The 24,933-nt window shown below is 36.1% G+C and overlaps 3 protein-coding genes across 3 annotated transcripts; 1 reads left to right on the forward strand and 2 right to left on the reverse strand.

Moving 5' to 3' along the window:
- Positions 1-803: 803 nt before the first annotated feature.
- Positions 804-4,617, reverse strand: LOC109033578 (protein prune homolog 2). The gene is made up of 2 exons (XM_019046255.2): positions 4,325-4,617; positions 804-3,138 (listed from the first exon to the last, which is right to left on the reverse strand). The coding sequence occupies exon 2, from the start codon at positions 3,103-3,105 to the stop codon at positions 1,738-1,740; it is 1,368 nt and encodes a 455-aa protein (XP_018901800.2). The 5' UTR covers positions 3,106-3,138; positions 4,325-4,617; the 3' UTR covers positions 804-1,737.
- A 282-nt stretch (positions 4,618-4,899) lies between these two features.
- LOC109033594 (RAB11-binding protein RELCH homolog) lies at positions 4,900-18,640 on the forward strand. Its single transcript, XM_019046273.2, has 6 exons — positions 4,900-5,368; positions 6,856-7,017; positions 8,099-8,265; positions 9,425-9,924; positions 10,584-10,781; positions 11,347-18,640. The coding sequence occupies exons 1-6, from the start codon at positions 5,116-5,118 to the stop codon at positions 13,595-13,597; spliced, it is 3,531 nt and encodes a 1,176-aa protein (XP_018901818.2). The 5' UTR covers positions 4,900-5,115; the 3' UTR covers positions 13,598-18,640.
- Positions 15,664-24,619, reverse strand: LOC109033595 (dynein regulatory complex protein 11). Its single transcript, XM_019046274.2, has 9 exons — positions 23,658-24,619; positions 22,683-22,813; positions 22,098-22,299; positions 21,290-21,537; positions 20,589-20,915; positions 20,123-20,361; positions 19,214-19,355; positions 18,690-18,920; positions 15,664-16,744 (listed from the first exon to the last, which is right to left on the reverse strand). The coding sequence occupies exons 1-9, from the start codon at positions 24,364-24,366 to the stop codon at positions 16,523-16,525; spliced, it is 2,451 nt and encodes an 816-aa protein (XP_018901819.2). The 5' UTR covers positions 24,367-24,619; the 3' UTR covers positions 15,664-16,522.
- Positions 24,620-24,933: the final 314 nt, after the last annotated feature.

The following is a 24,933-nucleotide window of genomic DNA, read 5'->3' on the forward strand; positions in this document are numbered from 1 at the left end:
ATCTGAATTTTAAATTTTTTTGTTGGTTCTCTTTGATTTGACTTACAAAAATCCTCTTATTTTTAAGTACATCCAAAGACCAAAGGATACAGTGCCAACTAAATTGAATCAAAAGCTAATTAAAAATATACATAAAACCTTTAGACAGATGTTCTTGCTTTAGCTTTGTAACAATGACCGTCTACAGAGTTCAATTCTTTAACCATGAAAATTTGACTCATGGCACAGGGAAACTCACTTGCTTCTGAATTCTTGAGACAAAAGCAGCTACGTTTCCAATGAATAAATAGTTTTGGGGCTAGACTGAAAAATGATAAATTTTGATTTGATAGGCACATTTAAAGATAGACAATAGCATTATAGTAATTTCAGCAAATTAACTGGAAAGAAATTTACACCGATTAATGTGCGCCCTGACATATGACTAACACTTAACTTTTAATAAGGAGCCAGGAATGTTAAAGACACTAGCACCTAAGGAACTGAAAAAGAGAGAGCAGTTTTTGAGATAAGTTCTTCAGAAACATAGTTCAAAAAAAAGAGGAGGGGGTTAATGCAAATGGCAGTAACTACCCATTCAGAAATTGTCATTTAAGAATAATTCATTTGAAGGGGGGAAAACATTGTTATTGAAAGAGAAGAGGGAGGGACAAATTAAGGGGGGGGGGGATTATGAATGATATTGCCACTTGCAACACACTCCAATTTTGATGATTTAAAAAAAAAAAAAAACTTGCATTTTTCATTGCTTTTGGTACCTAAAATGAACAGAGTATTAATCCAATCAAGGGGGACCAAAAAGAACACCTTAAAATCAAAGAACCACACAAAATTGACGCTACATTATCTGTGATAGGTACTATGTACATAGAGTGAGTGTAACGACAAGTGGATTTTTGCGGAGGTTTCTTTAATTCCAGCCAAAGCCAATTTAGTTGAGAGGCAACAATGCTGACTGAATTTTTTCAATGGAATGTACAGTAGAACTTTAAAATGATTCAATGGAATATGAAATGCTTTCTTGATTAGATGTCTTAAGCTTTTTCCAACATTTTGTTTGAATATAAGTCAACGGTAATTTTCCTTCTAAGGGATACAGATCATTTAAAATTTTCCAAATTTATCAGCGATGTTCACACATTCAAGGAATTTCTTTCTTTCAGACACCCTGTGTGTTCCAAATAAAAAAATAAGATGCTTCCTCACTGATGTCTTGAAAAAACATATCAACTTAGGATCCATCCAAACACATACCTATCATTAAAAGTAGGTTTCAAAAAAGGCATCAATATTGAAAAAAAATTTGAACAAATTTGCATCTCCTGCCAAAATAGAGATCTACAACACAGTAAGGGTCCTCAACGATTTGTTGGCAAACTGGGAAATAATGTGCTGCGTAGACAAATGAAAAATGTTCAGCTCCGAGAGCAAATCATATTACTATTTCAGGAAAAATGGGTTTCAATAATTTCACTATTTAAGGCTCTTGACGAGGATAGAAAGAGCTTTCAAAACAAAGAACTTGCAGGCAGGGGAAAAAATGTTTAATCTATAGCAGAGAGCTATCACCAGGAAAATAAGTCTCTCATAAATCTTATGGCTGACACACACACATCAAACAAAAAATATGCTGACTTGGATGAGACAGGGCTGTGACCTGGAAAAAAAATACAGGTTCACAGTCCCTTGTTTCTTTGTGCTTGTGTGCAATACAGTCTATAAGGACATAAATTTGATTTAACGACCTTCCATGCTCAACATAATACGATCATACTGCTTCACCCTATCAGGAATACTTGCTTGCTCTAACACAGGTAAAATTTCATTAAGTTCAGCTAAAGAATTAACAAAGACTATTTTTTTACTAAATTTAGAACTAATAAAAGGTTTGGTCATGAGAACAATTGTTTTAAGCCAAAACGTAGGATGAACGAGGTACAGATTTTTAAGATTTTTGCGTAGTCTACGATCAATCATTTGGTAGCATCGTTTAAGCCAACCAAACTTGGGCATGCAGTCTCTCGCAGTGGCACCATGCAAGTAAATGAGGACATAATCCTCCGTCACGAGCTGATCCAAGGTTTTAAGAACATAAAAGAATAAATTATCCATGACATAGTTGTAGTCCGCTCGACTGCGGTGGGGTAAAAAACACGCACTGAAAACAATCATGGCATTATGAGATCCGACAGTCATGTAGCCACCGTGCGATAGAACTCGTTTATATGGTTCAATTACTTTCATATCGATTTGACGATCAACGCCACCTACTGTACAATACTGCCAACTTCTAGATTCCTCCAATTCCTCTTTCGCGGACAACTCTGGAATTGGCTCGGGCTTATCAAATACTGAAGTATCCAATTGCTCCAGAATTGAGTCTTCTATATCATCGGGGGAATCTAAGCCTGGACTAAGAAACTGATCATCAAAGTCATCATCACTTAAATCACTATCTAGACTAATATCATCCATTATTCCTGTCTTCATGGGCTCAGGAATGATCTTGCGCCGACCAGACGAAACAACAGCAGGAGGTGGTTTTTCTCTTTTTAACCTGACATCTTGACAATCAGGTGATAGAACAGCCTGGTACATGGAGTGATCATCATCTTCACTAAAACCCGTGCCGCCACCAGAGTCAATTTCTTGTGGCATGGGCACACCTGATGCTTCAAAGTTTTGCCGAAGCTCTTGAGGGCTGTTAGGAAAATCCACAGGCTCAACTTTATAAGTTTCTACAGAGGGTAACTCAAGGTCTAAATCTTTCAAGTCTAGCGGCTCAGCTGTTTCTGACAATGGATGTTCTAGTGCAGTTTCATACTTGAGACTGGAAAGATTATACTTGTGAACTGACGACATGTTTTGAGGAGTGTGAAACACGATACCTGTTTTCGGACCTTCTGTGTTGTTGAAAGTTTTGCCGCTGTCAGGAATCTCATTGGAAAGATAAGACTTGTCTTCAGCAAACACAGGTTTAACTTCGTTCTCCAGGAGCAGTTCTTTGTTGACAGGCAACGGCTTCCTTCCATTCTGTAATTGAGGGTCAACATCCGAAGTCTCCTTGGTTTCCACTTCACAGTGCTCAATTTTTACGGCCTCCATAGCTAACTTTGCAGATCATGCCTGCCGTAAACTCTGCAAAATTGGGCAAGCAAATAATTTAGAAATTAAAATTGGTAATGTTGCTAACCTAGATTATAATATTGTATTTTAGAAGAGGGTGTAGCTGACTTAAGACTATTTTCATGCCCTTGCAGGAGATTGTTTCCTTGAAAACTAAGAACAACAGCGAACTATGGACAAATAGCAGTTAGTTTCTATCAGTTGTGGTTAAACTTTCAGAAGATGGTTTCGAGGAGAATTTTGAATTTTTTGGGGGAGGCATAGCTATAACACTTCAATAACTAGCTCCTGGAATGAACCACTTGACAAGATGTAGCCCTGTAGTTGCTACAGCACATGTCTTCTTTGGCAACATCATCCTTTTAACACTTTTAGTGAATAACTTCAGTTGAGTCAGAAACGTACCTACGTACAAAATCAGTCTACTAACATGGGGTTTCTAAAACACATGGATTTCTATTGTTTAGATGCATTTACTTAATGGTGTACAAATTTTGCAAAAATAATTATGGCAAGTTGAAAATGACAGAACATTCGATTTTCCAATGAACTTCCCTAAAATTTTCTTTGAGTCTGCCCATGTTGAACGATCGGCTCAAAATTGATCTGATGGTAAACTGAAATATAAATGCAATGGAATGCCCAGAGAATTGGGTTTCATAGAGGACCTGCGGTTAAGCATCGGGGGAATCTCACGCTCTCTCCTCTTTCATCTACATGTATTCGCAGTATCTCAGAAGTATCGACTAAAAAACCTCTAAACCTATCTTTGATATCAGATCAAAGTTTACACCAAAACCATTACATCATGCGAGAACTTAAACAATGCAGATTGCTGTTGAAGAAATGTTTGTAGTACATGGGCACTAAATCAGATCTAATCTTCTTGTTGGTGGAACGATTTCAGAACCAGAGCTCTTCCGAGAATCATATTCTTTTGAGGCAAGATAAAGGACTGAATTAGTTATTTCAATCTGATCTGCAGTAAGAGGCCAGTAGGGCAAGGAGGGACTTCTTGACTATTACAATTTATTAAAAATGCAGGTAACCCAAATGTGTGATTCTAAACCCTGCTCGAACTCTGAACTTTAAGTCAGTTTTACAATGACTGAGATCAATTAAAGCAGAGTGAACCAAGAGTTGGAATGTAAAACGAAACGTTGAATAAAGAGTTTCAGATATAAATGTGATATATTACCATTCCAAGCCGACTATCAGCTTTTCGGTTTTCGGTCGCCACTGATAAGAAAATGTGGTGATGATCCCTAACAGTGACACTAGTGGTGAAAACTTCAAAGTTCAGCACGTAATAAGTCGAGATTTTAAGTTCGGTTTTCCGAACGATAAAGCACAAATTATAGATTTAGTCGCACAGGATTGGTAAAAACTAATGCAGATCGAATGAGTACTTAAAAATGCGGAAATTGTGACGCGAAGAACCTGGGGAAGAATCACGATTTGGTGGACGAAACTTTCTGAACAGTGAACCGAATCTATCAAAGCTCGCCGAAAGAGCGCAGCACTGAGTGATGATAGAATAAAGCTACCTATGGTGCCAAGCATTCAATTTAAATGCTGATATTTAATACCGTAAGTTAAAAATTCAGTTTCCTGTGTTCAATCAGAGAAATTTGATTTCAAAATTCGTCCAAAATTTCGGTCTTGCTGCAAGGTCTACATAAAATCTATTAACTGACGCAGATTTTGCAGATTTTTAATTTTTAACTACTTGACAACAGGGGAAAAATTTAACAGCTGATGTGTTGATTATCTACCTACCCTAACCTGAAAATTTTCACAAACAAACAAATTCACTAGTTGTCACTTTTCAGAACGCAGATTAATACATTAATACCGTGAAAATTTTGAGTGAAGTTGAAATTTAGTTCGTGGACGCTCTTGTGAATCTTACTTACTGTTCATAGTACCCAGTGCTTGGCTCCTCATGATTGAAGACAGTTTTCATGGTTCCAACAACTGTAGACAAGCATGATTGACAATCCTTTCGTAAGTGATGAGGAAAGACAAACAGATGCATCCAAATTAAGAGATAAAAATTGTTCTAATTTCAATTATAACGATGTAGCTGTCAAGTTACTTAATGATAAGTTACTCTTAACCGCTCTTGAACTGCATTTCGAACTCCTGGAAAATGGACGAGAGGTGCCGAAACTGAGAGATTTCTTTTCCAATCCTGGAAACTTCGAGCAATCTCCCAGAACAGAGCAAATTTTTCCTATTGGTAAGTATACATCTATTTCCTCCAAAGTAAGTCTCAAGTCTTTGCTATAGTTTCTCATACTTCAAGCCGATACTAAGACATTTCAGAATTCAACAATCAAAAACTAAGGGGCTCAGTCGTTAGGCGGAAGGAGAAATAGGTCCTGACGGATTTTTAAATTTTCAAGAAGAGTAGTGATAACAAACTGAGCGGAATTCATTGACTTTTTATTGCTGACATTGGTAATAAAAGTTGTAACTAATAGTATAACTTAAAAATGTTGGGATTGTTACAAAAAAGAGAATCAAGAAAAGGTGATTCAATGACCAGAGGATTATGGTTATCAGTCAGAACAACATGTGATACATGGCACTGATCAGCTCCTTGTTTTCATTTTACTGTCATTCTTATTGAGTTTTAAGATAAAACTTCTGTCGCTACATGATTAAAGAATTTGCTCACTGAAGGATCCTGTTCACTCCTTATGGAGATGTGTGCCAAGTTTGGTTTCAAATTGTTTTATTGCATCCGTGGATACTGATCCAAAGTCATCTTTGCGCCAACTTTCTACAAGGCAACATTTTTGCACAATTTGCAGTTGAAGTTTTGATAATTACGTGAATAAGTCAGGACAGCTTAGCAATGAAGAGTCAGAAGATCCTTCTACCTTTCAGCACCTACTGAACGATTAGGTACATTGTGATCAGGAGCCACTACTGCGCTGAGCAGTCTTATCTTGGATTCCGCACACCTTTTCATTTCTCCATGGAAATCAGATTTTTTTCTCTCTCCCTTTCTTTTCCTTAACTCTCACTGGCTGGGCTGTTCCTTGCTAAATTACTACGCTGCCTTCATCTATTCAAGGAAACATTGAAACTTCAACTGCGGATTGTGCAGAAACAGTGTCTAGTCGAAAATTGGCGCAATGATGACCTCTGATCAGCATCCATAGACGAGTTTAAAGCAATAGAAAAGTTTGAAATCGATTGTGTTTGATACCAGTATCAAATGTGATAATTTTCCTTCAAAAAAACCCTGCCTTTATCACAGTAAATTTTTTCATCAAATTTGGTGTGTTAATTTTTTAGTTTTGTGACAAAAAAAATTCTATGAGAATGACAGTTACCTAACTGGAAAAATGGAGCTAATTGATGCGATAGGTACATTGCATGTTGTTCTGACTCAAAATCCTGTGGCTATCAAAACATATTACTTAAGCAAGAAAAGAGTCAAGGTTCATTTCCGATTGCTCAAAAGATTTAGGAACCTATATTTTCTTCCTACCATCTATTTACCTTTGGTAAGCCTCCTGCCTTAAATAGAAGAAGAAACATTTGTGAAAATATTTTTAATGAAATCATTATCATTTCGTTCTTATTAGAGGTTATCACCTATAATTATGCAATAGGATGAAGCAGGCTTTGTACAGCACAGTGGTGAAAACACTGAAATAGTTATTTTTCACTGTAAAATAGATCTCATCTTTTTTCAATTTATTCTGCTTCCAGTTCGATCGTCTAGCCAAGCTACCCTTGACTCTTTGGATTTGACTAGGTTCTCCGAAGATGGAGAACGAGGCGTGGCTGACCGTGTTGCAGTTCTTGAATTTGAACTCCGCAAAGCTCATGAGACCATAAATGGCCTACGAAACAACTTAACTGTCGCAACAGGTCAGATATTTCTCTCTGTTTTTCTTTGTAGGTATTCATGTTCAAATTGTGATACGACGTATCTCTGAAATCAAGGGCTCTGACTTACTGAAGCGATCATGTATCAGAGGTCACCATCCATTTGCTCCAATATTATTGCTTAAAATGCATGGGAAGTGGTCTGCAATGACGAATTGAAAAACCGCAGCTTAATGTGGGAAAAATATCTCCACACAGAGTTACAACCTGCCCGGGAGAGAAGGAATAGTGAAGCATCTCATTGTAAGCAAGAGAGTAAAGATAATTTAAAATTTCCTTGCTATCAGATATCTTATAAAGAAACAATGGATTTAATTTAAAACAAAGGAATAAAGATGTATGATTAGTTGCAGAACAGTCTGAGAGGAGTACCATCATTGACTTTTGGCTCTACTGCTACTGCGGATAACTTGAATGTCCGGAGGTAGAGTGTTGCGTAAAAACGGGTGGAATGTGAATCTCAAAATCTTTGGGTTTTTACCTAGATCTTCCAGATTTAGTATTTTGAAATAACTTATCATTATTAATGGTGCATCAGGTTACATGCAAGCTGTGAGAGTAGTTAGCTTGAATATACCAACCACTTTCTTGCGCCGATATGATGTTGCTGAAACTTACTCAAAGGCAAGTTTCCTGACTTTTCTTCTCTGATAGTGGAATATTCTGTATAAATTTCAAGCTATAAAGCTGACTTGTGTCTCTTTAAAAAAATAAACAAGGAGTGGGAATTGTGAAGCACCGCAATGGAGATTCGTGGTATCGCACTTTAGCCATCGATATGAAGGTTTGTGCTCATTTTCTACAAATAAACGGATGGCTGTTTTGATTGAATCATATTTTTAGGTGTGTTTTGGTCAGAGACTCCAAGAGTTGATGTAATGTCAGAACACTTTTTCAACTTAGATATTATGTAAAACAGTATTCGTGCGACCAGGTTCTGAAGTAATTTTTGCCACTTCAATTTAATTTTTCTTTTTTGATCTTGAGAATGCTGCGTAGCTTTTCCATTGTACATATAAAGTATTTGTCCAGCATTTTCAAATTTTATTTATTTTCCCTGCAGAGTGTGAAACACCAACCCATGATCAAGGTGACCCGTCCAAAGATAACTGGTGTGAGCCCATCAAGCCTCATGAACAGAGGGCGCTGAATTTTTTAGTCAACGAATACCTCCTAACTCATGGGTACAAATTGACGTCCATCACATTTTCTGATGAAAATGACAACCAGGTAGGTGATATCTTTGTAAGGAAATACTATGCATACTATTTTAGTTTTTATTAAATGTCAAAATTGATGGTTATGTGGTTGGATAGTTATTCTAATTTTTGAAGGGTATGCGGAACATTTTGCCAAAAGGTTTGTTATGATACGCTCTTCATCATCTGGAATGAAAGCAGCTATGTCACTTGTAAAATAAGTGTCTCAGTAATCTTTTTTAAACAGCTCACTAATTTTGCATCAAAATTTTAGGAGTCTGTTGTCCGTAAAGACCATTTTAGAGGCCAACAACAATTTTGCAGCAGTTATAGTGATTTTTGACAACAAAACTGGAACTTCTGCAAAAACCAATGGACATCCCACATCGCTTTTGTGTTTCCTTTTGCAAGGATCCCTATTTTTATTTTTAGGTGCATTTTTTGCATGGTGTCCATTAAATTAAGAATATCAATTTTGACACATAATCATTTTAATGATTACCAACAAAATCTGTAATGCACTCTCTTCGGTATTTTATTTATTTTGTCCTGAGAGTTGTTTAGCAGTAACAGCAGATTGCACTTTGGCTCCATAATACCCAGGGTTGTATCTCTGATAGCATTTTAATGCTGGCTAGGGTTTTTCGCCACTGAAACGCTGTATATGCCGTGGGGCTCCCTACCTTTGTCCCGTTCTCATGGGAGTTTCCCTGTTTATTTCCGTTCACACAGAGGTTCCTCCATTTCATGCAACCGATATATGACTAGGCTGGTAGCATGTTAAGGAAGTTTCTGTACCCGAGTAATCCAATGCGCCTGCCTGAGCTCTCTCATTCTTGCACCGAAACTCATTGAAGTTCATTTTGTAAATCTAATTTAATTTCTGGTACCTCTGTTACTTACATTATTCAGGCCTTATTCTAGTGTTTTCTTATTTAAATCTGGAATAAAATTTGTAAAACAAACAAAAATAATGAAAGTTAGATTTGAAGAGTATCTTGCCTGTTCATCTAATGCTTGTAGTTTTTTACCTTTATCCTTTGCTCCCTTGCTGTTGATAAACAATTGAAATGAACAAAGCCTAAATTATATAACTCTACTAGAGCTCTATCACCCAAAATTAAACAATTATGTTATGAGAATGGAAAATGAGGTATTAACACAGAATTTTCTTTTTTTTCTTTTCAAAGGACTTTGAGGACTGGGACGATGTAGGTTTAAACATTCCGAAACTTCCAGCCCTCCTTCAATTATTTCGTGACGTTCTACGGTTAGGACCAGGCGCTTACAAGTCAGCATGCCTGTGCGATATTGCATGTCAAACAGACCAAGAAGAAGAAGACCATCCACAATGCACATCAAGTGAGGAAGGATCTATAATCAATTCTCTGAGTAAGCAGGCTTCAAGTGTCATCGAACTTAAAAACGATGTATTGGAACTGGAAAGGCTGCGGGATGGTGCAACTAGTGAACCTGCAGAGCCGGATGAAATAGAAATTTTGAAAAGTAGAATAGCTGAGCTCGAAAAACAGAATGTAGATCTTGAAAATGAGTTGAAAAAAGTCACGCAAATTGAGCCTGTCAATTCGCACTTTGCCAACAGCGAACATAGTACATCGCCGGAGAAATTTGAAGTCATAGAAAACAGCAGGCAAGAAGAAATGAAGAAACCAGAATTTTCTCAGGAAAAGTAAGTTCTCCTCCAATTTAATCTGCTCTCTAAAATGTTATCTTTAGGATTGAAACAATTGAACAAGCCAATTGGGCATTAAAAGTATTCATGTCATGTTATGAAGGTAACATTGGTGCAAAATTTAAAAATATTTTGATGAATTACAGCATGGTTTTAATACGCTCAAAAAAAAAATATCCAAAAATCGGTTTTTTTCATAGTAATTCCTTAGCTTTTAGAACTTGTCTCTATGAGTGTGACAAGCATTTCACCCTTTTATGTTGCCTCTAAAGATGGACAATTATGCGTTAAAAGTATTCATGTCATGTCATGAAGGTAACAGTTGTGCAAAAATTAAAAATATTTTGATGAATTTCAGTATGGTTTTAATACGCTCAAAAAAAAAAAAAATATCCAAAAATCGGTTTTTTTGTGGTAATTCCTAAGCTTCTAGAACTTGTCTCTATGGAAGTGCGACAAGCATTTCACCCTTTTATGTTGCCTTTAAAGATAGACGGGTATGCATAATTCGTAACAAGATAGCACCAACCATCGCAACCCTGTCTATCACACTTAGTCACTCAAATTTTTAAACTGATGTGTGGCTGGTTATGTTAACTTGTCTCGAGCTTTTTTTCAGTTTTATACTATAACCTCCTAAAATTGAATGTTTTCAGAAGTGTGGGTGATCCTCCAAGCCTAAAAACTGAAGTAGATACTGGTGGCTCTGAAAGCAAGGATGACGGATCAAGCTTAACGGATAATGATTGGACTCGCATTAATGATTCTGAGTTAGGCAGCACAGTTGGAAATTTACAATTCGAACCTGAAATTAGCGAGCTACTATCTGAGTCTACAGATAATATAAGTAACAGGTAAATAATAATGAGAAAAAGGAGGAAAGTGATGTGAATGAATGAAGCTTGGCACTCTAACAATGAGTGTGATAGCTGAAAGTTGGAATGCACTAGAAAGAGTTTGATGGAAGGGTCAATGAACAGAGGCAAAATCTGGAAAAGGAATCTTTTGAAAAATATGCATCCTCTGAAGCACAGTAATGAACCCTATGCTGTTTTTAAAACTTGCTTATCTACATAGATATCTTCCGCTTAATTATATCTGTTTGTGATGCGGTCTGCAGAAAGAAGCTCTTTATCAAAATGTTGAAAATTAGGTTTTTAGCAAAGTTCATTCAGAAAAGAATATGATGGTAATATGAGTACAAGTTTTAAAAGAAAACCTGAACTCGACAAAATAATAGAATTTTGAAAATTACATGTCAAAGGTTCTCAAAAAAGTAGGATATCAAATAATTTATAAAACTTTTTTAATTTGATTAAAGCCAGCAAAAATCTTTTTGTTTTGATACGTACTGATAATAGTTTTTATCCCTGTCTTTTTGAATTCAATTAATTAATATTCTTTCATTTCGACTTTCAGGCATCAATCAGCTGCATTCCAAAGAGAAGTTATATCCAAGTGTTTCATTAATGTCTCTAAATTACATGATGCACCTCCGATTCTCCAAGAATTACTGACAGAAGGGATCTCCTCTGACCGACTTGTTCACATCGTAACCGTAAGCGTCCTCCGAATCATTCCAATTTTACCATCCACCAAAAGGGAAGAGATCATCCCTCTATTAATTAGTGCAATACACCTTCACCCAGAACCATCCGAACGTGAAGTATTACTTCAGTGTATTTTCAACCTTAAAAAACGACCCAACGAGGATGAACGTAAAACTATTCTTGCCGGTATCGTTTGTCTAGCACGTTGCTCGAACTCAGCTGTCGTTGAGGGTGAGTTATTGCCATTCTGCTGGGAGCAGCTGACGCACCGGTACACAGAGAGGCGGTTGCTTGTTGCAGAGGCATGCAGTGCTCTAGCGCCATACTTATCACCAACAATGCGGAATTCGTTGCTCCTCTCGATGCTTACGCAAATGCTTCAAGAGGACAAAGAGGAGCTCGTAAGGGCAAGTGTAGTTCGCAGTTTAGCTTTAGTCGTGTCTGTCCTACGGGATATGGACAAGTACTTACAGTGTGAACAGCTTGCTTTTCTAGCTCTGAAAGACCTCTCGCAAGATGTTATTGATGGGGCAACAACAATTCTGTTGCCTGTGCTGGCTAAGTGGGCTTTAGACACCAGTATCTTACAATCACACCTTATGACTAATTTATTAAAGCTTCTCGAGCAGCAAATCCAAACTAAAGACTTGGATTCTGGTACCGTTATCAATAAACTTTTGCCATCAGAGGTTTGCTGTCTCTCAATACTTTATGCAATACAAACATTGTTACCATACTTAGTAATTTTTGTAGCCTCTGCCCCCAAAGTTATAGAGGCCATTCGGCCAAACCTCCCTCTTGCGGAGTCAAGAGCAGGCTTTGCAGAATTGTGCCATGGCTTAACCAACCCAGCAACGTTTTATGAATGTGAAAATCAAAGCCTGGGTGTCATCATGTCTGCATTTGACTATTGTGTTTCGGAATTCAATTGGCCAGAGCTAGATTGGATATTAGCCGTCATGGTGCCAAAACTGCTAGACATGCTAGAGAATGTGAAAATAAGTCAATCAGATATTGTGAATGGTTTTATTTCATTTTTCCGGTCGTTCACAGCAGGTCTCGGGAAAAATGTAGCGCTGAACAAGACAAAGCCTATTTTCAAGGAGCGAATCCAAAAATTGGAAGCAGCCCTTGTCAATGTGACCACAGACTGGCCGTCAATGACTGTGATACCGGTTTATATCTTAGCTGTTTTGATTCCACACAAGTCAGAAGCAGACGAAATTAAAAACATCCTTTCCAAGTTTTTAATCTCTTTACCTCTCGTGAACGCACCGTTAGATGTTCTATTCTTCACTGTAGCTCAGATGAGCCAAACAGCCTCTGCACAAGACCTTTTAATGAGCACGCTGTGGGAAGGAGTGATGCATCCACGGCAAGCAGTTCGTGCCGCTTCTGCTAAGTACTTTATGTGCGCACTGCCACATGTTTCGCAACCCTTAATTGTTACTAGATTGGTTCCTGCGTTAGTCACTCTGTCATCTGATCCGGAGACAACCGTCAAAATGACTGCAATCCCAACGCTAGGTGCTCTTCTAAATGTCTCAACCAAAAAAGAAATACAAGATAAGGTGTACTTCCAGTTGAAAAGTTTACTCGGTGAACCAGAACTCAAAGAAAATCACGCCATGTTACTACAGTTAATCACGACGCTTGGACAAGTTGCTCCTCATTCAGAACAATGGTTCCGTGAGGAAGTCATTGTTCCCCACCTAGCAGATTTTACAGCCTATACTCTCCAACTTGCAAGTACAACCAAACGGAACGACTTGACTTTAGCATTAGTTGAAGCCTTTAATACAGTTGTTTATTGCTCACTTTCAAAGATTACTGTAGGATCAGTCTTACTACCCAGTTTAAGAAACTTGGATGCTTTGTGCAAAGATAGTTATCCAGTGCACCACGATAACGTATTACTAATGATTAAAGAAGCAGAGACCCGATCAGATTCTAGCGGAAAAGCAGCAGAGCGGTCTCCATCGATCAGTTTATCCTCAGCCTCTACACATGTGGGTCAGGGAGTAGAAGAGATGAAACAGAAGGTATCAAAAATATTCAACTCGCCAATTGGGAAAACTTCAAACCTCTCTAATCTTCAAAACATTTTCAGAAAGAAATGAAGTATCTGCATCAGTATACATTTTAAATAAATTTTAGAGAGGAAGGTGTTATTATTGCAAAACTATGAAACACAGGCAGATTTCATATCAGCCATGGGTTTATTTTCTGCTGTGATATTTTTGATTCTACAAAAATTGTCTCCGTTGAAAGTTCTTGTGCATTGCACATCCAGGATGTCAGGGAGACCGAAAACTCGGAAGTTCATTCGACGTGATGAAGCAGCTATTTTGCTCAGGAATTTATCATTGCAGCTATCATGATTCATCATGGCAGCCTCTCAGTCAATGTTTTAAACTTGTATACTACGATTCAGATGTTCTTTGTAGTTCGTGCTGTGTTGAGCAATTTAACGAGTTTTCAAAAAATCATTAGAAATTCATGAAATTACAGACACCAAAGTGACAGAATGTGTGATTATGAAAACTCTTTTGAGTTTTTATCACATGTTTCTAAGCTCAATGTCTTTAGAAGTTGACACACAGCCTTTTTTAGCCCTCTAGGTTGCCTCGTTTCAATCAGCACTAACTTCTCAACGAGCGCTTAGAAACAAGCTCTATTGCTAACTGCAACTTTATACAAAGTTCCAGACAGACCTATTCTCTTCAGTCCTCCAAAATAACGCTGCGGTTCTAATTTTTCCGATGACAATCAACAAAACTTAGGATGAATTTGTAAGTGTGTCCTAATTTCTGCGGTCAAAAAAGAACCAACAAAAAAGTAAAAATAAACAACCTGCTTTCTTCAAGTTTCTGGGGCATATACCTTTTTGTTTTACATGTAAATTCTGCTAAACATTCTCATCTGACATGAATTTTCTGCTTCAGCATTAATCATTGAGCTTTTGCTTCACAATATGATCTTATTGGAGAAAGCTCTTGAATTGCTTCACTCATCACAAAGAGTTCCTGAATTAAAATTGAAAATTTAAAACCACTTTAATTTGTTGAGCTTTGATGGTTTGATCTGAGAATGATGTCTGTAGTTTACGATCTTGTAGTCTCTGTCAGAAAAAATAAGAACACAGTTGGCAAAAACTGACTTCAAGTGAATTTTTTAGTGCCTTATTTCATCAAAATCATAGGAAATAATTTTTATTCACACATCTGAAAGCTGGGAACATCTCTGTTTTGCTCAGTCTCCATGTCTTGACTTACATTGATCGAAAAGTTGCCAAAGGGCAAATCATATTTTTACCTTAAATTAAATTAATTCAATGGAGATGTTTATAAATATTATGCCCTTATCAATAATCAACTTTTTTGATAAATTATTTTCATTCTATCAGTTTGCTAGTTGTGCCACTGAGAAATGTACGTATGCGAACAAAAATACGGAATCTTTTCTACATAGGTTTAAAACAATATCTATGTTCTTGCATTTCTTAAGAAACCTTGCTATGTCCAACTTTATTGAAAAAGAGTTCCTTAAGAGAATGAATGTTCGCATTTATACACATTTCCTCTACTTTGCAACGAATGGTGGATACTTATTCCATAAAAATTCAGCTGAGTAAAGTTTTTTGAAGCTTTTATTTTAGATGAACTGAGTTAAAAACTGGGATATGTTCCATTAGCAACCAATAGTTTAAGACTATACCCATCCTAATATATTTATTTTAGTAGTTTTTGATTTTTGGTTTTTTTTATCGCATCTTGTACAAATTTTTGTCAAAGACACTCTTACTTACTATCATCATTGATATATCTGGCATCTGTTGAAAAGTGAAGATTAATAAGCAATGAAGACAAGGTATGACTAATACCTCAATCATAATCCATTTTTTGTAAAATTTATTTTTCATTACTTACTGTTTTTTGTTTAACAAAAAGCGTATCACATTGAACATTGCAAATAAAAATTAAAATTTTGCAAATTCTGTCTTTGGACAAATGCAAAAGCCAGACCATATTAATTGCATATGGTTCGATGAATGTAAACTTTTTTTTTATATAAGCATGCGTTACTTAATGAATCTGAAGAGAACCTCATGGATCTGAAAAGTGGATTTGCAAATTAGTTTCTCCGATGTTAAGCTCTCTTAATCAAAAAACTAAGTCTAAATAAACTTAAATTTTATCTTTATTTTACAATTTTAAACATGTAAATTAAATGATAATACATAGATAAAAAGTGAAAAAAGTCAAATTTTTAGTAAGGAGGAAGATACTTGAAACTTTCCAAATGGAAACTGGCCAAAATCTGGCACAGATAAAACCTGTAGCTAAACGTTACTGATGGAAAAGTAAGCATTTGCAGACTAATTTGAAGGAAATGAATTTTGCAACTCTTGTAGAACTTCACAAATTTTTTTTAATAACGCATCATCATGTGTCGCCTTGCGTCTAAAAATTGGTGGTTCAATCTCATTGTGGAGCTTAGAAAAGTTGATGCACCCTGTCGACTTTTTCAAACTTGCAATTTACTACAAAGCAGGGGTAGTACTCTCAACACACCATTCAAGGTGCAGACCAAGAACGAAAAGATTCGAGAGCGGGACAGAGACTTAGAGCGAAACGGCATAGCACATGCAAAAATTTAATTTGGCTCCTAAGAATTGTTAATAGCCACTGAAAGTTGATTTTTCTGGTTAAGATGACTCCCAAAATCTTAAGGGGAGGGCAGAACACTGTTCTCAGGCGCAGATTTGAAAGATTGAGTTTTATTTTTCGAATTGATTTAAATCTGGAAGTTAAACAGTAAGAACAGAAGATACCCAATCAGTGAGTAAAGCAGAAAAATTCAAATCTTTGGGCGCCAATATATCGGCAACTATCGATACATATATGTATCGCTCAAAATGGTTGGTTGTTAATTAACTTATTTACTCAGCAAATTTTAAATGTCGAACTACACGCCTCTGAGGAACGTCCCTTCCGTTTCTACTGTTCTCAATCTACCTGTTAGATGGCTATTTGCTTTTCTCCTTATTTTTTCTTTTTCTGCATCTCATTCTCCATGTACTTCTCGACTTCCAGTAACTCCAAGGCGCGCTGTTTTTTCCTGCCAATTGGAGTCTTAGCGTACCATTGCATAAATGCCTCCTCCTCTTCTTTATACACAGGTTCAAAGCGTGAGAGAACATTGATGATTTCTGCATGAGTTAGCGGTTGAATCCGTAGTTGTAGCACCCGCTTACATGTCATTACCTATGTTCCAAAAAACGTTTATTCTTGATATATATGTATCATTAAAGCACAGTGAACTAATTTAATGATTGATTTTGTGAGATTAAAGGTAATCCAATCAGTTACAATATGTTTGGAAGTATTAGGCTGAATGAAAGATTTTCTAGAGGAACATCAACCAGAAGACCATCAATGGACCACTAGACAAGGTACGTATTTAAGCATTCTAATACATGTATCTTAACTAGAATTTCACGTAAAACACGATGCGCGCAACGAAAATTACTGAAACCAACTCCTAACGGAGATGTTAACATTTTTATTACACATTGGTTACGAGGAATTTGAACTGCCCGCTCACAAGAAACTCAAAGCTCTACGTGAGTCAAATCGCGCACTACAACGGTTTCAGCAAGCTTCTCAATCGAGCAATGTTCATTTCCCACCGTGTATTTTTCAAACTATAAGTAATTCGCTATAGCTGAGCCAAGTGTCAAGATTGAGGTTGCCAGATTTTTTTTATCGCGGAGACGTTCATGATAACGTTTAGCGCACGATGTGAATCACGTAGACCATTGAGTTTTCATGAGCGGGTGGTTTGAATTCACGCTCCAAGAATCATAAAATGTCTTTAGAAGGAGTTGATTTCGGTAATTTTCGTTGTGCGCATCGTGTTTTACGTGAAATTTTGGTGAAGAAACACGTATCAGAATGCTGAAATTCGTACCTTGTCTAGTGGTCCATTATGCTTTTTTGGATTTCTCCATATGCATTTTGTATTTATTAATTAAATTTCTGGGCACCGGAAATGTCTCATGCAAAAATTAGGCTCAGCAAGCAATTTTTCATGTAATATTCATACCTGAATTGATGTTTGGTTTTATAAAGCTAAGTGCGCATCGTAGTTATTTAGTTATTGTGACCACAGAAAAAAGGAGAAAGAAATCTGATTATAAGTGCTCCACTGTACGGTAAATTTTGCATTTCATTGTTAAATCAACAAGCAAAATATCTTTACCCTCCCTCACTCTCCCTTTCCACTTCAGTCCCACATTCTGTATTGAGACCTGCATATAAAGCACCTGAGACCTTGTCTCCACGGATCATTTTCCTGAGATTTGAAGGGATCGCAGATCGCAGGGTTGAATTGCAAGAAAGAAACTTTGAAAGAATTTTTGCAGTTACTGTCTCTACAGGGTGGGGCGCTCACATTCCTGCAACTAGTTTGCATGGGGAGAAAGGCAAATAAAAATTGAGTGTTCAAAAGATATTAATGGGCTTGGAGGACAAGGCGCATAAGTGCACTTTTTGCTATTTCGATAAATACGTTATTGAAGTTTCAAAATTACATGGATGCTTATGGCGGAGAGAAAATTCAGTCTGACTTTTTGATGCTTAAAAATTGCGACTTGGGAGCGAATTTAAACAAAATATGCTTTAAAACTAGTTTTACTCGAAATCATTAATACCTCAATTTTATCAAAAACTGCACACATGTGCCTTGTCCTCCAAGCCCCTCAATTGAGGTAATGATTGAAGACAATAATTAATGACTGAACAAATTGTTTGAATTAAACAAACAAGAACAATCGATTAAACAATTAAATTTCACACAATTTGCTTTCTTTTCTTCTTCCTTTCCTCGTTGATCGTGGAGCTCTATAAGGACTCTACTTGGTACTGCGATGAATATCAAGTCAATATTTTATGACACTTCATAAGTGCAACTTTTTGCTGTAACAAATTGCAAGAAAACGTCACGTGGAGACAAAGCCTACAAACTTTCTAAAAGTTTTTAGTGTAATTATTCAATTTATATCATGTTGGTTTTTATTGAGCCTGTTGTTTTGTTAAAGTATTTTCAATTTAGTTATTTATTAATCTATTTTAATCATAAATAAACTTTTATTTTTATAATTTGCTTCTTTTTTTATTCCAGCTTGCTGGGGTTAGAAGGGTTTGGTACCTCTTTAATAGCATTAATGATTGCGCCAACTGTGAATCCATCTGAAATTTTAGCCAAGGCACATGTATCAAACTGCCGGTTGACACCACTGTATTGGAATAACTGCTCCGCCCAGAGAAAACTCAAACTTGCGTAATCTGGTTTTGGTATGAGGATCATCTTATGATAAGTCTGTGCCAGCAATTTTTGATCACACTCCCATGGGCAAAATGAAGTTCCAATCAGCATTATCTGCAAGACATTTCAAAAGGTTTTTTTTATTTTTTCCCCTCTTTATTTATTTTTCTTGGGAGTATCGCGATGAACTCTCTCAAATTCTGTAAATTGAAATTATTTTTCTTTTTACAATACCTTTTATTAATTATTCCCGAAGTAATTTTACTGAAGACGAAGTCTCATGTGTGCAAATGATAAAGGCTCAGTTTTGTAAACTGATCAGACCTGTAATATTTATTTTCTGAGAGAGTTACTGTTGAACAATGCTCAAGCAGGGTGGGTATTCAGGTACAAAATAAAAAGATCACCTGATCCTCTTGGGTAATTCCTTTAACAATTTTTGGCAAGTCCTTTTTTAGTCTTTTAGGGTCTGTTTTATCAGTTTTTGGCACTTTTTTGAGGAAAGGTTTTTCGCCTCCATCCATGAATATTATTGAAGGCTGCACCAATCTTGAAAAAAAAATAAAATTGGTCAAATAAAATTCACACTTATAATAAGCTTCATTCATTGTAAATTACAACTCTGTTTCATCCATCGAAATGAAATGTGATTCAGAAGAAAATATCTTCATAGAATTTATTTACCTGCTGTATAAAGTGGGTTATTTACTTCAAATTTTGCTTGAGCTCAGTCAGAAAAAAATACTTTCTTGCCAATAACAGATATAACTGAATTACATTCAAATCAATGAAATCTTTTACGCTTTGATTTAAGTATAATTTAAGTATCTCATTTGGCAATGCAGTGCAAATACTATCCTTGCGTTTAATTTTTTCTTGAAGGTAGCTTAAAAAATAATTTATTAGCAAGTGCTTTTGTCTGAAAGACTGTAATCTAGTCTGCCCTCTAGAAATTTGTTTATAGTTTTTTTGAAATCACAAAGGAATGAAGCCTTAGTTTGATCGCTCAGAGCAACGCTTGAGAGTATCGACCTTGACCAGAAGTAGAAGTGTAAAAAGATGGCAGCTCATTTAAAAAGTCCATATCTATACAATGGTTCACAGCATTGACCAAGAAGCTGATCAGAAACTTAGTATGTTGGGAATGCAGCTTAACATTTTCAAGTCCTTTTTGATTGCAAAAATATTGTATGAAAATTAACTTTTCCTTTAAGCATCAATCGCAAAATCCTCGGTTATTTCAGTGTTATCACAGACATCATGAATATTATCCACTCATGAGTCAAAACTGGTTGAAGGAAGTAAATATGTATTACCTGGCAACTTTATTGACTAGATGAACCAACATAATTAGTCCAGATTTCCCTGGGTATTTTCCGACAATATTAGCGGGGCTCAGGTCAAAAAGTACTCCTCCAATTTCAGTACAAACGGCGTGCACCAACATTTTTTTACCACTTCCATGTGGACCAGTCAATAACAATGATCTCACCATGGGAGCTGTCTGATGAACAGTTTTGGAACCAAGTGGTAAAATACAATACTCGAGCATCACCTGAAAATAAGAATATGATCACTAAATACATTCTCAATGGTTCTTTACCGGTAGTGTGAAACCTTTCTCCAGTTCAATTTCTCTTTTCATTCATTTTGAGCAAGTATGATATATGATAGAATCAAGGAGAAGTTAAAAAAAAAAAAAAAAACTTTTACTCGCTGCAAAGTGTGGTGAGAGCTAAAATTTACAAAGAGGAGAAGAACGAGTTCAACTTTAGCACCGACCTGCCTGACATCTCCCAGAGAGGGTTGTGGGTCGTTTCCTTGTAGACGTAATTCGTAATTTGCATAAGATTTCTCTCCGCGGAAAGAAGAAAGTGGTGTCTCTGGGTACCGCTTTATAATTCCGTTCACTACCAGTTCCTCAAACAGCGAATCAAGTGTTCGGTCAGGTGTCAAGTCTTTCTCCTTCTTCTTTTTGCCCTTCTTTCCACTTCTCCTGCTTTTTTTCTTCTTGCTTGCTTTCTTCCCTTTTTTTCCTTTCTTTGCTCGATCTCGATCTAAAGCTGCCTGTAACAACTCGAGCTCGACTCTGAGTTCTTCATCCACTATCTAGAAACAAAGAATATTTGAATAGCATACAATGCTAGTATTTTGATGTGACAATCGAAGAAAGAAGAATCAATTTCTTTTATCAGTATGGACTGGCAATGATTACAGTGGCCTAGTTCATTAGTGGCATTAGCTTTTATTATAGTCGTAGTTACTTACAAAATTTGATGATTATTGAGAACCTGTTCAAAAAATTTTGAAATTTAATTCTTCAAATTTTTCCATTAATTTACTTTACACATACTTTTAACAAGCATGTAACTTCATTGAAGCACTTTTTAAAGCAATATGAACTATTTTATCCAGTCGTTGAGTCAGCACTTCCCAAGTAAAACGTTACAGCTTAACAATAAATAGTATCTAATATTGCTCACTTTTCGAATTTCTGCTTCTATCTCAGCTGTTTTTTGGGTCTTGATCATGTCCAAGTAGTATTTCTGGCTAGGATTGTCACTCTCATTTTTTTCCTTCCACTCTTCATCGTATTCAGTATTGGCAACCATTAAATCAGTTAGAAAATTTGACGGCCCCATTTTGAACCCTGGATCTTCCTCGTCATCTTGTTTCTTTTTTTTCATATCGTCTTTCTCTTTTGTGCCTTTTTTTGTTTTATCCTTTTTACCTGTACAAGCATGTAAAACATCCCTGCATTATTCCTTGATTTTATTATTGCTTGAAATACTGAAGAAAAATGATGAGGAGGCTATAAATAATTTCTGCTGATCATGAGCTGTATTTTATAATTTTAGTTTAAAAAGTCTGCTGTCGGAAATTCAAGGCTTCTTTATTTTCTCCTCTTCTATCCTCAAGTTCTTGCATCATAGTCTGCTGTTCCAGCGCAAGTAAGTGAGTGAAATCAGCATCCAAATCTGCAAATGACAGTACAAGGCACCAAAGCAGGCTCTACTGCAGAGAGGAGAGAGTCCTGCTTCCTACGTCACATCAAAACCACTCTTGATTTGCCATTTACTAATATTAATCCTGACTTTTCTGACTCTCTTGAGATGGAGCAGACTATCGCTGTGAAAACTTAAATTTTAATTTAATTAGTCTCACAAGATGTTAATAAATCACCTGTTTCAATTTTTAGATCGAATCAGGTATCTAATTTTGAGTAAAAAAATGACAATATTAAAAAGTTTGCAAGTATTAAAAATTGAAATCAAATGGAAGATTGAAGACCTTTGCTGTCCTTGGAGGATGGTGTGGTGGCTTTGCTGATTTCACTGTCTGCTCCTTGCCTGCTGAATATGAGGGCGGACCCTCCTGATTCCTCACTGGGCAAATCGGGGAATTTCCCCGTTTGTGCTTTGTAACTCATGTACCAACTTCTCACCTGGTCTTTGATGTCTTCCATCATTTTACCAGCTTTTTGTTTCCTTACCTACGAAAAAATTAAGATGATTTTTAAATGTTAAATCTGTTCGAATCTGTGCTACTTGAGCAAAGAACATTTTTTTATACAAAACAGAACATTTCGTATATTTTTATGTACACCAGTTTGCAGAAAACCATACAAAAATTAAAAATACAGGCATCTCTTGTTTTCACAATTACGAACCTCCGTGTCGACATATATTTTCTTACAACAAATGGAACGAACAGCTCTTTATTCGTCGAATTCCTCATTGTTTGAAATATTCATTAAAAATTTCATCCAAAAATGTTGGCTTTCTTCTATTAAGAAACTAATGTAGCTAAGAGCGAAAATTTTGACACTTTAAAATCGAGAGATTCATTATATTTATTCGTACGAGATATGGTTACCAAATTTTTTTCTCGAACTAAAGCCTCTTGGTACTCTTCTTCATGCTTTTCCTGAACTTTCCGACGGAGTTTTTTCACCTCTTCTGCGTGGTCTCTTTGCTCTGTGTCTGTATGGCTGGGCTGTAGCATACCTTTGAGAAAAAATTTAGTCATTAGAATATTTTTGCTTCCCATTACCCATTCATTATTTATTATTATTATTATTCACTTATTATTTAATATACTTATATCAATTTTATTGCAGTAAATTTCAATTTCAGCTAGGCGCCCTTCAATTTGTTGATCGGCAGCACATACAACGCCGTGACGCAGTCGCATTAATTTTATAATGTAATCGCAATTTATCGCAAACTTCTAGCGTATGAATCATTATTTTTTACTTGAGAGTGTCACAACAACTGCATTTTTTATAGAATTTACTTTTTGAAAAGGAAACAAAATTCAAAATTTGCATATCTACTTTGATATTTCAAAAAATGAATGTTGTGTGAAATTTTTGCACAACATTGTTTGACAGGCCAAAAAAAATTTAATGGATTTTCAAAAGAAAATTGTAATTTTATTTCCTTTAAAATAAATTGAATACCTGGGGAAGTCGATACTGTTATAATCTGAGGTAGGTTTTTTTAAACTTTCACTCGCAGTATACCTACTTCTCTAGATGCATGTTCAATCTTTCAGGTATGAAACGATTTGACAAAAGAGGATGAAATATGTTTTCCGCGTGAGTTTTTCGTTTTTCTTTAAACCCTGCAGAAGTTACACCAACGCCGCCCGGGAAATAATCAACTTATTTTCATAATAGCTAAGGAAATCATTTTTCCATTAATGAATCCTGGGTCATAAAATGTGATGAGCTCCTCTAAAATTACACATGGTGCGTTGCACATAGCACAAGGTAGTTAAAGCAAAACTTAATTATGCTCTTGAAGTCCTTATGGAAATTTATCTAATATTTAAGGAACATACTCTCACCTATAAGCAGCATTTCTTCTACAACTCTCTTTCTAATTTTTCTTCTCGTGATGAATCCTCGCCATACTCGTTGAATTTTCAAAGCGGACTGTCTTCCACTTTCTGATTTTTCACTTTCGGATTCAGGTTTTACAATTTCTTTCATTTGTCTTATCTCTTTCATGAATTGGGCTCGCAACCTCCCTTGTCTGGCCCGCTCATGAATCTGGATGAGTCTGATTGCTTCAAGCTCTGTCATGACAAGTCCTCTAGGCATTTCATCATCAAAACCCAGTTGTCGCAATGTGTCCTCTATCATCTTCTTCCGTTCATAAATTTCTGTCGCTCGCTCACGTTTGTAGTAAGCTGGAACATTCACCTCCACCTCTTGTGGTAGGATACGCATATTGGATAAAATATCGTCAAAATAGTTGAATTCAGAAATGTCCAAATTGACCAGCTCGTGCTTCAGCTCAATGAATCTTCCAATAGTCGCGTCAAGAATTCGCCTGATCAGTAATCTTTTTTGAGGTTGCACTATTTGATCATAGCATTGGTCCAGTTTATTTATGCAAATTATGTATTTTGCGTACATACCACACACAACATTGTGAGCCAATACTTTATCTTTTGTTGGTTTGGAACTTTGTTCTTCCACATCAATTTTGGTCACCTCCTCCAAAATTTCTTGAGCCTCACTCCATAAAATATTGTAAGTTTCATGCGACATCTTTGAGCTTTTCGGAATAAATCGCTCCTTTATACAAAAGTCTGAACCATGTTATTTCTATCTCAAACCTCATTTTGTATCAAACCACTGAATGAATTGTGATCAGATTATCCTGCAAGTAATATTCCATGGCAACCTTCCAAACAGTCAACAGTGATTCTTCAAAATATCTTCAAAATATCTTCAAAATAAAGGGTGAATCTTTCACTTCTCAAATTCAAGGTTGTTTAAGTCTTTAAAGAATAAAAAAAATTACATCCAAAGAAATTTAAAGATTAAACCGTTTATTACAGAAGGAGAAATATTATCTGTAACACCATTTCTCTTGTTTTGCGCTCGCGTGAGGCAACGCGTGAGGCGTTTCCCGCAATTTCAAATTGCCGCCATCGAAGTATTTTAATCTGATTGGTTAACAACCTTACTGCTGTCAAACTGGACATAATTTTCCAAAAATAATTTCTTGGAGAATAAATCCTGAATATGGCCGTATTCACTAATTTTATCCAACACAATCCATCATTTTTGAAATTTTTGAAGCTATGAATACCAACGCACAGTACATGAAAG

Source organism: Bemisia tabaci, chromosome 4, assembly GCF_918797505.1.
Source record: "Bemisia tabaci chromosome 4, PGI_BMITA_v3".
Classification (NCBI taxonomy): Eukaryota; Metazoa; Arthropoda; class Insecta; order Hemiptera; family Aleyrodidae; genus Bemisia; species Bemisia tabaci.

What these genes read in the sequence shown, in the direction of transcription:
- LOC109033578 (XM_019046255.2), bottom strand. Translation starts at nt 3,105, where the DNA reads ATGGAGGCCGTAAAAATTGAGCACTGTGAAGTGGAAACCAAGGAGACT.
- LOC109033594 (XM_019046273.2), top strand. Translation starts at nt 5,116, where the DNA reads ATGATTGACAATCCTTTCGTAAGTGATGAGGAAAGACAAACAGATGCA. An exon ending in AGAGCAAATTTTTCCTATTG is followed by an intron (nt 5,369 to 6,855) that starts GTAAGTATACAT and finishes TTCTGCTTCCAG; the next exon opens with TTCGATCGTCTAGCCAAGCT. An exon ending in CTGATGAAAATGACAACCAG is followed by an intron (nt 8,266 to 9,424) that starts GTAGGTGATATC and finishes TTCTTTTCAAAG; the next exon opens with GACTTTGAGGACTGGGACGA.
- LOC109033595 (XM_019046274.2), bottom strand. Translation starts at nt 24,366, where the DNA reads ATGTCGCATGAAACTTACAATATTTTATGGAGTGAGGCTCAAGAAATT. An exon ending in TAGTTCGAGAAAAAAATTTG is followed by an intron (nt 22,300 to 22,682) that starts GTAACCATATCT and finishes ATTTTTTCGTAG; the next exon opens with GTAAGGAAACAAAAAGCTGG. An exon ending in ATCCTCCAAGGACAGCAAAG is followed by an intron (nt 21,538 to 22,097) that starts GTCTTCAATCTT and finishes ATGCTTGTACAG; the next exon opens with GTAAAAAGGATAAAACAAAA.